The sequence below is a fragment of the Haliotis cracherodii genome, unplaced genomic scaffold (genome assembly GCF_022045235.1).
Source record: "Haliotis cracherodii isolate W230 unplaced genomic scaffold, xgHalCrac1.p SCAF_8, whole genome shotgun sequence".
NCBI classification, from domain to species: domain Eukaryota; kingdom Metazoa; phylum Mollusca; class Gastropoda; order Lepetellida; family Haliotidae; genus Haliotis; species Haliotis cracherodii.
In genome coordinates this window covers 22,043,211-22,058,575 of record NW_027266341.1, presented here as the reverse complement: position 1 = coordinate 22,058,575, position 15,365 = coordinate 22,043,211, and the positions used below count along the sequence as shown (strand labels likewise).

Below are 15,365 nucleotides of genomic sequence, written 5' to 3'. Positions count from 1 at the left end.
GCAAGTTCCACCATCCATCCATCAGTCTATGAAATAAAGTGCAGTGATAATGAGCTCATGTTGGTCCCAATTTATTGAATAGCTGAGATAGAGTTGTAAGTGTGTAACACTTTTACCCAATAAACACTTAAATCATTGCAGGAACAAGTTTTACTCCCCTTCAAATACAGCTAAAGTATTCTAAACATAATGCCCCATTTGACAAGAAAAGTTTATCTGTTCTATCATGCAGCTACTGCAATCAGATACATCTTAGGTGTACCAAATCCCACACTGGAAACAAATTATTTTAGAATCATTGGTTTAGGAAAACAGAACACCGAGCTCTGACTACCAGATCATTTTCTGCCTTTTTTAGTTTCCATTTTGTGTAAACCTCCCAAAGGAATTGTCCAATATTTCAAGTTTTTTTCCTTTCCCCTTAGGAGGGAATCTGGGACTTGTTGTCTAGTATTTAGAACAGTTGAAAAAATAAACAGACAAACAATGAATAGGATGCTTGATAAATGATGGTTTTATTTCAGTAAGACAACCAATATTTTCTATACTTCTTGTTGAATTCTTCAGTTAGTTAATACGAAACAGTTTCCCATGAGAATGTAACAAAAACCTATGGAATGGAATTAATAAATGGGAAGATATTGCTGCAAGCATCGGGACTATTTGTTAAGGGGGGTTAAATTGTTTGTAACGTTCATTGAAATGTTTTCAACTTTTATAATCCCTAACACACTTAAACACTGAAGATAAAGAACAATCCCAATCCATAATGACTTTTTAAAAACTATAAGATTACAAAACCTGATTTGACCTGTCATTCTTTATCCTGAAAACTGTTCCATGTATCTGATGTTGCCGTCAGGCTGGCATGTTGTTTACAGCACAGTTGCAGCTGTAGCAATATTTCAGCTCTTTCAGCCTGATTGTTTTTAAGTGGGGGGTGCAATGACAAAGTATTCTGCTTAAGGAATGGTGGTTAAACTATTCTGCTTTAGTTGCAACATTAATTCATCTTGTCCTTGTGGCATGGTTATTAGTGGTGACTGGAAGGTTGTTAAACACTTCTTCAGCTGCAACGTTAATTCAGCTTGGCCTTGTGTCCTGGTTGTTTGGTTGGTTTGTTGTTTAACGTTGCACTCAGCAATATTCCAGCTATATGACGGCGGTCTGTAAATAATCGAGTCTGAACCAGACAATCCAGTGATTAATATCATGAGCATCGATCGACACAATTGGGATCGATGACATGCATCAACCAAGTCAGCGAGCCTGACCATCCAATCCTGTTAGTCGCCTGTTACAACAAGCATAGTCGGCTTTTACTGCAAGCATGGGTGGCTGAAGATCTATTCTTGCCCGGATCTTCACGTGGCCAGGTTATAAAATAGGGTTGTGTGTAAGGTGGTTAAACAATGCTGCTTCAGCTGCAAAAATGTCTTAGCAAATCCTTGCGGCCTGGTTATTAGTGGTTAGTGGGTGGTGGTTAAACAATTCTGCTTCAGCCGAACAGTGTTTCAGCATGCCTTAGTGACGAGGTTGTTTGGGTAAATGAATGAATGGAAGTAAAATGAATCGGCCTAAGCTGAAGCAGTAATTCAGCATGACCTCGTTGCATGATAATTGTTTGGCATTTATATTTGGAGGGAAAGTCAGAGTAAAATTTTTCTGCTTAAGGAATGATGGTTAACTTAAACTGCAACATTAATTCAGCATGTCCCTGTGGCCTGGTGATTTAAAAAAGGGTTGTGTGGAAGGTGGTTAAACCATTCTGCTTCAGTGCAACAGTGTTTCAGCAAGTCCTTGTGGCCTGATTATTAATGATGTGTGGAAGGTGACTAAACAATTCTGCTTCAGTGCAACAGTGTTTCAACAGTGCTTCAGCATGCCTAAGTGACGATGTTGTTTGGGTAATGAATGAATGGTGGTGAAATGGTGGCAGTAATTCAGCATGTCCTTTTGGATGACAATTGTTCTGCATGCATGGGGGGCACGGGTGGCCCAGTCGTCTAAGACGCCACGATTCACTGTGCAGAGTTGCGTCCCTTGGGCATGCCAGAAACCTATGATTGTGGGTTCGAATCACGGTTCGCCCGATTATGTTTCTAGGTTTGTCAGCAGCATACCCCTGCTCGTGGGTTTCACCGAAGTGGTAAACATCTGAGACCTGCATCACTTCGGGCTTTCCTCCCACATTAAGCTGACACACTGCGATATAACTGGAATACTGTTAAACCCAACTCACTCACTGCATGCATGACAATCAATTCATTCTGCTTCAGTTGTATGTTTTTGCTTCAAACCAATTTATCCTTCATTTGCCATGGTTATTGTGAATTTACTTGGATTTTAAGTTTCTCAAATTTCAACATTGATATAAAATAGTAATATACTCATATTATTTCAAGACAAAATATTTCAAATCATGTGTTTTCATTTTTATAGCCTCTCCTCCCAGTACGCAAAAGAACATACGACATAACTTTCAAATACCAGTCAACACATTAGTGCACAATTACACCAATTATTATTCACTCTTCCAGGGCCAAAAACATGTACACAATGTTTACATTTAAAACAAACAGGGGCCACACAAGACGCTGCTCAAGTTTGCCAACACCTCAGTGAGAAATGACAACCTTTCGTCTACATTCTCTGCAGAATCTTCTTCACAGGTCTTAATCTGATCATACAACTGCACCTTGCAAACTCTTGCACTCTAGAAACAGTCCCAGAATATAATGCTTCCACTTTGCCTGGCACAGTTGGGGCCCAGCGCCATGGCATCAGAACCACACATTTACAAGGCAATGATAGCTGCGGTCTCAGTGGGAGACAACTTGCATCTTGCAGTTCCAGTTCACTCCATGTGCACAATGGTCATGGAACTTGACAACAAGCAGGCTAATTCGGCTGTTGGCTTATTGAAGGTTTTTACCTGATTGTAATATTATTTTTCACCATCTTTTGATGAAACATTTCATTTTGGGGTTTTCTGAATTGGACATGTTTCAAAAGGCTGAAATGACAAAGATATAACATGTGAATATATTTCGTATTAGAGTCACATTTAGGAATTCTTAAACATTTTTCTCTTGGGAGTTGCATGAATTGTACATTTCTAGGAGGTTAAAATCACAAATTTAAAACACCCACTGTTGTATGATATTCATGGTTTATAGGATTCAGCAATGACATTATTTCTCCTGAAATTTAGAAATATTTGTACATTTACAATCGCAGTCCATTATTGTAAGAAATGTATATCAATCACCGCAAATTATGTCAGAAAATATCTGTGAAATTGTGAGGTAAAATATTATGTAACCATAAATCATTACAAAAATACTACCCTACTTAGAAAGTAATTTTCAAAATTATCTCTAAACAGATTTAAAATAGACACATAAATATCAGTTTATTTTATATTCGTTTTTATTTCTTTTTTAAAAGGTTACTTTAATCATTTCCTTTCTAAGATTACTTGACAAATTACAGATACTCATTCAATGAACCATGGTTTGAAAGAAAATCAAAGCAAATGTATCCAATTTGGTTCAATCTTTATCTCGTGATTAGTGATTTCAGGTCCTATGTCAAGTTCAAAAGACTTCAATTTAAAACCAATATACTGGAATATTGAAGTTGACAGATGAAATCCTTTGATTTGACAAAATGTGTGAGAGTGATAATAAAACTTGAAACACTCTCCAAACAAACGGGAAAATCTGACAAAACATTCAGAGATTAATCTGCAAAGACAAGGAGCAGAAGATTGAAAGACACCTGGTGAATTCGTTTTTAAATGTGGGGTACTCTGTGTACAGGGAAGGGGTAGTTGTGGAAGGCGTGTGGAGTGTGGGGGTAGTTATGGAAGGGGTTTGGGGAGGCAGAGGACTGTCTGTATTGGGGTGGGCATAGTGAGAGGGGAGTGTGGGGGTAGTTGTGGAAGGGGTGTGTGTGTGGGTGCTGTTGTGGAAGGGGTGTGTGAGGGTAGAGGACTGTTTGAATTGGAGAAGGGGTAGTTGTGGAAGGGGTGTGTGTGTGGGTGCTGTTGTGGAAGGGGTGTGTGAGGGTAGAGGACTGTTTGAATTGGAGAAGGGGTAGTTGTGGAAGGGGTGTGTGTGTGGGTGCTGTTGTGGAAGGGGTGTGTGAGGGTAGAGGACTGTTTGAATTGGAGAAGGGGTAGTTGTGGAAGGGGTGTGTGTGTGTGTGCTGTTGTGGAAGGGGGGTGTGAGGGTAGAGGACTGTGTGTATTGGAGAAGGGGTAGTTGTGGAAGGGGTGTGTGAGGGTAGAGGACTGTGTGTATTGGAGAAGGGGTAGTTGTGGAAGGGGGGTGTGAGGGTAGAGGACTGTGTGTATTGGAGAAGAGGTAGTTGTGGAAGGGGTGTGTGAGGGTAGAGAACTGTGTGTATTGGAGAAGGGGTAGTTGTGGAAGGGGTGTGTGAGGGTAGAGGACTGTGTGTATTGGAGAAGGGGTAGTTGTGGAAGGGGTGTGTGAGGGTAGAGGACTGTGTGTATTGGAGAAGGGGTAGTTGTGGAAGGGGGGTGTGAGGGTAGAGGACTGTGTGTATTGGAGAAGGAGTAGTTGTGGAAGGGGTGTGTGAGGGTAGAGGACTGTGTGTATTGGAGAAGGAGTAGTTGTGGAAGGGGTGTGTGAGGGTAGAGGACTGTGTGTATTGGAGAAGGGGTAGTTGTGGAAGGGGTGTGTGAGGGTAGAGGACTGTGTGTATTGGAGAAGGGGTAGTTGTGGAAGGGGTGTGTGAGGGTAGAGGACTGTGTATTGGAGAAGGAGTAGTTGTGGAAGGGGTGTGTGAGGGTAGAGGACTGTGTATTGGAGAAGGGGTAGTTGTGGAAGGGGTGTGTGAGGGTAGAGGACTGTGTATAGGAGAAGGAGTAGTTGTGGAAGGGGTGTGTGAGGGTAGAGGACTGTGTATTGGAGAAGGGGTAGTTGTGGAAGGGGTGTGTGAGGGTGGAGGACTGTGTGTATTGGAGAAGGGTTTGTTGTGGAAGGGGTGTGTGAGGGTAGAGGACTGTGTATTGGAGAAGGGGTAGTTGTGGAAGGGGTGTGTGAGGGTAGAGGACTGTGTATTGGAGAAGGGGTAGTTGTGGAAGGGGTGTGTGAGGGTAGAGGACTGTGTATTGGAGAAGGGGTAGTTGTGGAAGGGGTGTGTGAGGGTAGAGGACTGTGTGTATTGGAGAAGGGGTAGTTGTGGAAGGGGTGTGTGAGGGTAGATGTCTATGTGTATGACTGACTGACTGACTGACTGACTGACCGAGTATGGTTTATGCTGCTTTTAGCAATATTCCAGCAATATCACAGCGGGGGACACCAGAAATGGGCTTCGCACATTGTACCCATGTCGGGAATCCAGCCTGGGTCTTCAGCGCGATGAGTGAACGCTTTAACCACTAGGCTACCCGACCGCCCCGAAAGGGTGTGTGAGGGGAGGGGGTATAGTTGTGAAAGGGTTTGTGAGGGTAGAAGAGTGAGTGAATGAGTTGTTTTTCTGCAACTTTTAGCAATATTCCAGCTATATTTGGGGTGGGAGGGGGTGGGGGCAGAAATGGGCTTCACACAATGTACCCATGGGGAATCAAACTCAGGCCTATGGCATGACAAGCGAATGCTTTAACCACTAGGCTACCCCACCACCCCAGACCTCAGAAGGAATGTGTCACAAGGTTTGAGGATGCATCATGGACAAATGGCAACATAGTGGTCATCTTCGTTTTTCACATTATTTTCACATCAAAGTACCATTAAAAAAGAATTCATTTTTTATAATAGAAATCCTCCAGTTGCATAGTACATAGTTACCAAAGGATAATTATACACCAACTCAAATTGAGAGATCATTGTTTTTCCGAAACAATCTTACATTGATGTCAAATCACCTGTGAATGTCACTTACCCGAGACACTGATGATCATTATATAGCGTATTCTTGTATTTATATCACAGACAGCTCATGAATTCAGAGAAGTGTTAATATCAAAGGTTGTGATATTTTTAGCTCACTTTAGCTCACTGGAAAGTGAGCGTATGTTGTGGTGCCATCCAACTGTCTGTTGTACACAACATTTACACATCTCCTCTAAAACATACAAGACCTGTGAACTGAACCTTTATATGAATGATCCCAGCCATATAAGGAGTCTCTAACAAGTGGTCATAGAATTCTGATCCAATTTTAAACATGGCAGCAATATTGAAAATGTCATTTTTATTCAGCCATTACTGTATACTAAGTATATCATTAAGAAATTTGAAACTTATGTTAAAGTCCTCTCGTAAGCTGATTAATACCAAGAAGTTATAATGACTTAACTGTGAAAATCCTTACGAAAATAACAGTGTGGAAGATGAACTGATTGTGGGCTAAATATACTGGTTTTTTTCTTGTCTTGTTTACTTAAGCACTCACAGGGAAGAATGGACATTTACCTGCCTTTCACATGCGCAGATGCTGTTGGCTAGAGTATACTATATCAAGACTATTAAATAGTTGGCAGTGAAGAGGATCATCCGTAAAATACAATATTCCAGAAACATCGGATTAGCTGGAGAACCTTGAAGACATGAAACCTTTTATGAATAAAGACTTCTTTATCCTTTATAACGACGTTTGTGCTACTTCTTGCTCCTTCATCAGATGAAGACGTTTCAGGGCTACTTGTTGCCCCTTCATCACATGAAGACGTTTCGGGGCTACTTGTTTCAATTCATCAGATGGTGATGTTTCAGGGCTACTTGTTGCCCCTTCATCAGAAGATGACATTTCAGGGCTACTTGTTGCCCCTTCATCACATGAAGACGTTTCAGGGCTACTTGTTTCAATTCATCAGATGGTGATGTTTCAGGGCTACTTGTTGCCCCTTCATCAGATGATGACATTTCAGGGCTACTTGTTTCAATTCATCAGATGGTGATGTTTCAGGGCTACTTGTTGCCCCTTCATCACATGAAGACGTTTCAGGGCTACTTGTTTCAATTCATCAGATGGTGATGTTTCAGGGCTACTTCTTGCCCCTTGATCAGATCATGATGCTTCAGGGCTACTTTTTCCCCTTTATCACATGATGATGTTTCAGGGCTACTTGTTTCTCCTTCATCAGATGATGACGTTTCAGGTCTACTTGTTGCCCCGTCATCAGATGATGACGTTTCAGGGATCCTTGTTTCCCCTTAATCACATGATGATGTTTCAGGGCTACTTATTTCTCCTTCATCAGATGATGATGTTTTAGGGCTACTTGTTGCCCCTTCATCAGATGATGACATTTCAGGGCTACTTGTTTCCTCTTCATCACATGATGATGTTTCAGGGCTAACTCTTTCCTTTTCATCACATGATGTTTCAGGGCTACTTGTTGCCCCTTCATCAGATGATGACATTTCAGGGCTACTTGTTTCCTCCTCACCACATGATGATGTTTCAGGGCTACTTGTTGCCCCTTCATCAGATGATGACATTTCAGGGCTACTTGTTGCTCCCTCATCTGGTGATGAAGGGCTAGAAGTACTGCTGAAAGTTTGTGTATGTATAGTAAAGAAGTCGCTATCCATGTTTTTCTGTTCTTCCATCTTCTAAAATGCCTATCAAAGACCGGACTAACAGTCTTATTGCTATTTTTTGTCCACAAATATTGCAAAAGATGAAAAAATAAATAATCAAAAACACTTTAATATATATTTTTCAGTCCCTCAATTGTCAGTATTTTTGTTTTAACTTTTCTTAAATCCCCTTTTGGACAAAAATAAAACAAACGTCATTATTTAGATGTATGTTGGGTCTACTGGATGTGTATAAGACTGAAAAGGATGCACGGACATATCCTTATATCCTTAGGTCTTACTCACAGTAATAGAGAACAAACATGAAATACTCACATCCCCCGCCAATATGACATGTCGGGTGTGTGCAATGCATTAGCTCCTGTGAACTATGTTCACTGGGCCTTTTTGTAAATGGCCTAATTGCAGTACTAAAAAAACGAGGAAACAAGGACTACCGCCATTTTCAGTCTAAATCAAAGTCGTTACCATGGAAACTCGAAAAAATTTTTTTTTTAAAATCCCAAACTATCAAAAGGCACGAGTTCACCACTAGACCTATCTATGTGCCAAGTTTGGTGATGAAATATGGTATGGTTTTCAAGATCTGCTCCGGAAACGAGGACTACCGCCATTTTCAGTCTAAATCAAAGTCGTTGCCATGGAAACTCGAAAACTATTTTTTTTTAAAATCCCAAACTATCCAAAGGCACCAGTTCACCAGTAGACCTATCTATGTGCCAAGTTTGGTGAAAAAATATGGTATGGTTTTCAAGATCTGTTCCGGAAACGAAATGTGAATTTTGGCGGGGGATAATAATAAACTGTACAAGAGATGAAATACTCATGTATACTAATAAAGATAATTTCACACTGATATCTGTACATTACAAACACACCGCCATCATATAGCTGGAATATTGCTGAGTGCAGCGTTAAATAACAAACAAACAAACATTACAAACACAATTGTTTCCCTTTACAAGTAAAACATCAAACCAATTCATAATCAATTTTAGTTGTGACTAGCATAATATTTGCAGAAGGTATTGTTAAATAATGAGAATCAACATATTTAGATATTTATTTTTGATGACATTGATACAATCACCTGCCATATATTTATAGCATACTTGAAAAAATGACTTTTTCATCAACTGTCACAACTTTGAATGAGTTAGCTATAACACATTATATGAATCATGTGGATAAAGATATCATGTGGGTATTAGTTATGAGAATTATGACACAATCCAGTGAATCTCTTTCAGGATGGCCGACTCTGATAATGACATTAATGTTTTGTCCATGGTGTTGACATCCTTAATCCGACTGCAGTTTGTTTTTATAGGGACCGGCTTCCATGCACATGATGGATATAAAGTTAGATTGCCCTGCCTATCATAACAGGAAAATGGGAGCACTGTCTTGCATTAATGCATTTTAATAAGGGACTGCACTTTGTGGTAAAAACAATTTTCACAATTTTTTAGATAATTAACATCACAAAATGAGCTATGTTACAGGTCTGTGTTGTATATTTCAATGAACTTGGTGATATTGTTTGATATTTTCCTTTGTGACTGAATTAATTATGTTTCAATATAGCTCATTGCCATAAAAGCAAATTTAATATTCACATTTTCAAAATATCTATAATGACAAAATGAGCAGTGTCATGGAATTGTAGGGAAAAGAATTTGACATGTTTTTTTTGCCGTAGAGACATTTTCAGATGCAAAAACAATGAATTTCTTAAGATTGAAAAATTTATAGTTTAGGATTTTTTAAGCTCTTAAATTCTGTATTCATAAAATCAATGTTTGCTGGCATTTTTGTGATAACCATCTTTACATAGAAATTATTCCATTAATGAATCAAAATATTAACTCCATTTGTGTAACTTTCAGAGTTATCAATCTACCAATTGCTGTCATATGTCAAATAAATATGGTTCTAAATATTTCTTTCAGTGATTCCAGAAATAATCAACAAACACCCAGTAACTGAAATTCTTCTTCAATGAGGTCCAAGTTCAAGATATAAAAATCAATGTATTACCATTTTTACATATATTACCTTACATTTCAAAACAAAAACACATGTACTTTTACTTGAAAAAGTCAATAATTCTAAAAATTCTCAGGGACTGTGAGTTCACATTATGGTTGCAGGATTATGAATAACATTCCGGAGTGGAGTCTTTCTAATAATTGACAGTAAAAATGATTTTTGCCATCAGAGGATATGAAATGTGTTATATCAAGATACTGGCAATAAATGTTTTATTGCCCTATATAATGGGAAACAGAGGGGGTATTTCAGCAAATTCCCATGATTGAAACACATCAGCCTTACATCTGAATGTTACAGCATCCACTGAATTATAAAAGCTGATTAAATTTGGTATTGGGTGGTAAAAATGGCTGCAGGAAATGGAATGTATTAGGAGGCGTGATTATAAATGAAGAGGTCAAACAAATACTGCAACAAATGACCCAAATAATACAAGTGAACCAGTGAATACACCAACAGATGAACCAGTGAATACACCAACATGTGAACCAGTGAATACACCAACAGATGAACCAGAGAATACTTCAACAAGTGAACTAGTGAATACACCAACAGATGAACCAGTGAATACACCAACAGATGAACCAGTGAATACACCAACAGATGAACCAGTGAATACTTCAACAAGTGAACCAGTGAATACACCAAGTGAATACACCAACATGTGAACCAGAGAATACACCAACGAGTGAACTAGTGAATACACCAACAGATGAACCAGTGAATACACCAACAGATGAACCAGTGAATACACCAACAGATGAACCAGTGAATACTTCAACAAGTGAACCAGTGAATACACCAAGTGAATACACCAACATGTGAACCAGTGAATACACAAAGTGAATACACCAACATGTGAACCAGTGAATACACCAACATGTGAACCAGTGAATATACCAACATGTGAACCAGTCAATACACCAAGTGAATACACCAACGAGTGAACCAGTGAATACACCAACAGGTAAACTGGTGAATACAACAAGTGAACCATTAACACACCAACAGTTGAACCAGTGAATACACCAAAATGTAAACAAATAAACCATACATGGTCATATGAACCAACAAACACAACCAATGAAATAACAAACAAATGGACCAATGATTACAACATCCAAAAACCAATGAATCAACCAACAAATAAACCAATGAACCAACAAAGAAACCAACAAAGAAACCAACTGAGGATGCAATGTTAGTCTGTCTTACAAACCCTGATACAAATATATATCAAATACAGCCCATGCAGGTCTAAAATGTTTGGCAAGTCTAGATTACTGCAGTAACTGAAAATGAAGAGAGTCACTGGGCTCCCTTTGATTATATTTTTATAAAGATAACTGAACAACTGTTTTTTCAGTACGATATGTTCATTTCAGAGACTAGAAGTTAGCCTAACACAGTGTATACACCAAGAAATAAATCAATGACTACATCAACCAACGAACCAGGGAACCAATATTCTCCTGCGCAAAGTGTGTCCTTGAGTATAATGTGCACCCCCTATTCTTGGGTACAAGTATTAGGAAAATAGAGAAACTACAACAAATATAACTTTGAACAAGTCAAACTGTGGCATTTATGATAAATGTATCCATTCTCTGACAAGGGGGGTTCATTTCAAGAGGTCAACAGCGGTAATCTGATCACGGTTTCTGTCAATAATGATGAGTTGGTGTGAATTAATGTCAACAATATTGAATGAAATTATAAACTTAATAAAATAGATTGCAAACATGAGTCCAGATAGATCATTAGAACTCTTTATTACCAGTTAGTAAAATAACAGGATTAACTTGCTCATGGTAATATCTTTGCTTTGATAAAATAGATGTCACATAATTGTATGCATGTAATATGCAAGTTTGTTTGTTTGTTTGTTTGTTTGTTTGTTTAATGCCTCACTCAGCAATATTCCAGCTATAGGATGGTGGTCTGTAAATAATATAGTCTGGACCAGACAATCCAGTGATTGACATCATGAGTATCTATCCATGCAATTGGGATATGATGACATGCATCAACCAAGTCAGTGAGTCTCACCACCCGATCCCGTTAGTTGTCTCCTATGACAAGCATAGTCACCCTTTACATCAAGCATGGATTGCTGAAGACCTATTCTACCCCGGATCATAATGGGTCTAGTATGCATGTGGGGGCACGGGTGGCCCAGTCGTCTAAGGCGTCGTGGTTCGCTGTGCAGAGTTGCATACCTTGGGCACGCTAGAAACCTATGATTGTGGGTTCGAATCCCGGTTCGCCCCGATTATGTTTCTAGGTTTGTCAGCACCATAATCGTGCTCGTGGGTTTCACCGAAGTGGTAAACGTCTGAGACCTGCATCACTTCGGGTTTTCCTCCCACATTAAGCTGACAGGCTGCGATATAACTGGAATACTGTTAAAAGCGGCGTTAAACCCAACTCACTCACTCACTCTAGTATGCATGTAGTTTGCACAATAGTAATATTCCTAATCGCAATGAACAACCATTAAAACAGCGTTGCCATTTGTTGGCATAGAACCCATATCTCCAGCAGATATTTCCTCCCCCGATTATTTTAAAGCAAATAGCTTGCAAAGTAAACCTGCAATTCTGTCCTGCATAGCCCTTACACACACCTACTCACAGTTCTGTTAAAACTGGTCTGTATGACACCATCATCTATGTTCTGGCTGAAAGACCATACACATTCAATACCTTAGACAAATGCTAAAGGACTTTTGCTGCCAAGGTGTTTATGCTATTAATGCACAAATTGCCAACTTTTACAATTACCCTATAACATAGCTCAATGTTGTCAGTGAAATGGCCAACCATAATAGATGAAAGGAACCATAAATCTCATATCTCGGGCGTAAAAGTTAACTTTCTTTACCATCTACGATACATAATCCATTCTTACTTTTAGTTTCACACCGAATGTACCCAATAGGAATCCAAAATTATATCTTGCAATGAAATTGAGTCTAAACTTTTCTGTAATATTTTCTCTCAACATAAAATGAACCAGAGATGATATGTCATTTTATTTGACACAAGTTGTTGTTTTATCCAGTGATACACTCAAGACCATCATCTCATCATACAAGACTCAGTTGCCATAATCTGGAGATTGATAGAGGCAGATACACTAACACTCCTGTCGACCAGAGAATATGTAAATTATGTAACCTAAATAAGATAGAATATGAAAAACACTTCCCTTTGTACTGTCCAAATTATCAGAATGAAAGGCATATACTTCTTCGAACACTAGACTTACAAAACTGCCAAAATGATAATAAAATCTTAGCATATATCCTGAACCCCTGTCCTGAAAAAGCAAAATATATGTTTCACAAATTATCTCCGACATGTTAATTGAAAGAACCTCTCTTATAAACAATATCGAGATATGACGTTATGATTATTATGTCTTATCAATACAGTATCTGCATCATTAAAGTATATATGCTGCCAGCCACCTCATGATCATATCATATCATATATATACATATATATATTCATAGAATATATGAATGTTTATACACTGTGAATGAAAATAATATGTAATATACATATATATATATAATGTACATTATGTATATCTACCTTTCATGTTGATAGTTATATTTATTCCAATATGTAGAAAGTTTGTACCCTGCCCTACGAGGGTGTTCTGTACAATAGAATTCTTGATTCTTAATTCTTGATTCTACAACAAATGCCATTTTCAAATCAAATCTTAAATTTAAAAACAATCTGGACATGTGACTTAAATCTTCAACCTTTTGAAATTTAGCCAGCATACAGGCAACAAACAAGCTCCTGTGCTCTGCATGGGTAACATGTTCGGCAGCTTGGCTCCTTGTTTGAGTTTTGGTTCTGCTCAACACTGAAATACATCTTACATTTGGTGTATCTACGGACCTATATAACAAGTCCGTGGTGTATCCTTAGGCAAGTGTCTCTATTCAACATATGCTTCTGTTCACCACAAATGGGTACCAGATAGAATGAAATAGTAATGTGACTGTTGACCTGCTAGCACTCAAAGGCAGATTGGGTTGCATACTCCACTAGCTGAGATTGAAATTCAAGTAACATTGATCCATGGACAGGGGTAATAATAACGTTGCGCCATGAGCATCTATTTGAGAATAAGAACTTGTAATGATTATTTTGGTATGGTTATTTTCATCACCACCATTTCTAAAATATTAATATTAATGTTTTAGAATTGTGTACACAAGTCAGCACTAAATACTTCCCAGATCATTTACCTATTATCTAATAAAATGTTTTCAGTTTCCAAACATAGATAGCTATTTCCTTTGTTGTCTAAGATGTGAGCATCTAACATGCTGGTGAGACTCATAATCTCTACTTGGTTTTCTGCTCAAGCTTTATACCACCCTACAACCAGCATGATATGGCTGAAACATTGCTCATTGTATGGAAGCAGCAGGGGCACATGCAGTAAGCGTATTGAGGCCGATATAAGTTGCAGCACCAGTTCCTGCAGTAGTACACACAGTCCCCATACCGCAGTAGTGACACCCATTAGAATACCTACTGTCTGAAAAAGACAATGTTCTATTAATGATGTATTTTCTTGCTTTACTCTCATGATCTTACTCTCAAAACTATTGTGACATTGGGGGCGGTCGGGTAGCCTAGGGGTTTAAGCGTTCGTTTGTCACGCCGAAGACCCGGGTTCGATTCCCGACGTGGGTACAATGTGTGAAGCCCATTTCTGGTGTCCCCCGCCATGATATTGCTGGAATATTGCTAAAAGCGGCGTAAAACCATACTCACTCACTCACTGTGACATTGAGGTAGACTGAAAGTAGCCCTGGTGTAAAGGGGGATGTGGGATAGCCAAGAGGTTAAAGTGTTCACTCGTCATGCTGAACACCCAGGTTTGATTAAGCACAATGGCACAATGTGTGAAGCCCATTTCAGGTGTCACCTGCTGTGATATTGCTGGTTTAAAGAGTAAATTCACCACTAGATACATACTAAATATCTATACAGAATAATTAGTATGAACACCAGTAGCAGTATCAATACTGGCAGTACCAACCAAGATGGTGCATACTACTTGTAGTCATGGTTCTAGCATAGGTTCGCTAGTGTGAGTGAGTGGGTTGGTTTAACTCCACTTTAACACAGCGGTACCAACCAAGATTGTAGCAATATTCTTTGAGTTGACAGAGCCTTGGCTTTCTTCAGAAGTAGCGGTATCAACATCAGTGACAGTTGCAATAGTAACAACAACTGTGACAGTAACAATAGTAACAACAGCTGTGACAGTAACAATGGAAATAACAGCTGTGACAAGTAACAATTGTAACAACAGCTGTGACAAGTAACAATTGTAACAACAGCTGTGACAATAACAATGGTAACAATAGCTGTGACAGTAACAATGGTAACAACAGCTGTGACAATAACAATGGTAACAATAGCTGTGACAGTAACAATGGTAACAACAGCTGTGACAGTAACAATAGTAACACCAGCTGTGACAGTAACAATAGTAACACCAGCTGTGACAGTAACAATGGTAACAACAGCTGTGACAGTAACGATGGCAACAATAGCTGTGACAGTAACAATGGTAACAACAGCTGTGACAGTAACAATGGCTGTGCTGGTAACAATGGTAACAACAGCTGTGACAGTAACAATAGTAACAACAGCTGTGACAGTAACAATAGTAACAACAGCTGTGACAGTAACA

General features: G+C 38.9%; 1 protein-coding gene across 1 annotated transcript; it reads right to left on the bottom strand.

The window, feature by feature from the left end:
- Positions 1-7,187: 7,187 nt before the first annotated feature.
- LOC139450855 (serine-rich 25 kDa antigen protein-like) lies at positions 7,188-7,586 on the bottom strand. The gene has a single exon (XM_071232691.1). It carries the CDS (start codon positions 7,584-7,586, stop codon positions 7,188-7,190), a length of 399 nt encoding a protein of 132 aa, XP_071088792.1.
- Positions 7,587-15,365: the final 7,779 nt, after the last annotated feature.

Coding starts and splice junctions, on each gene's coding strand:
- LOC139450855 (XM_071232691.1), bottom strand. CDS start 7,586: ATGGAAGAACAGAAAAACATGGATAGCGACTTCTTTACTATACATACA.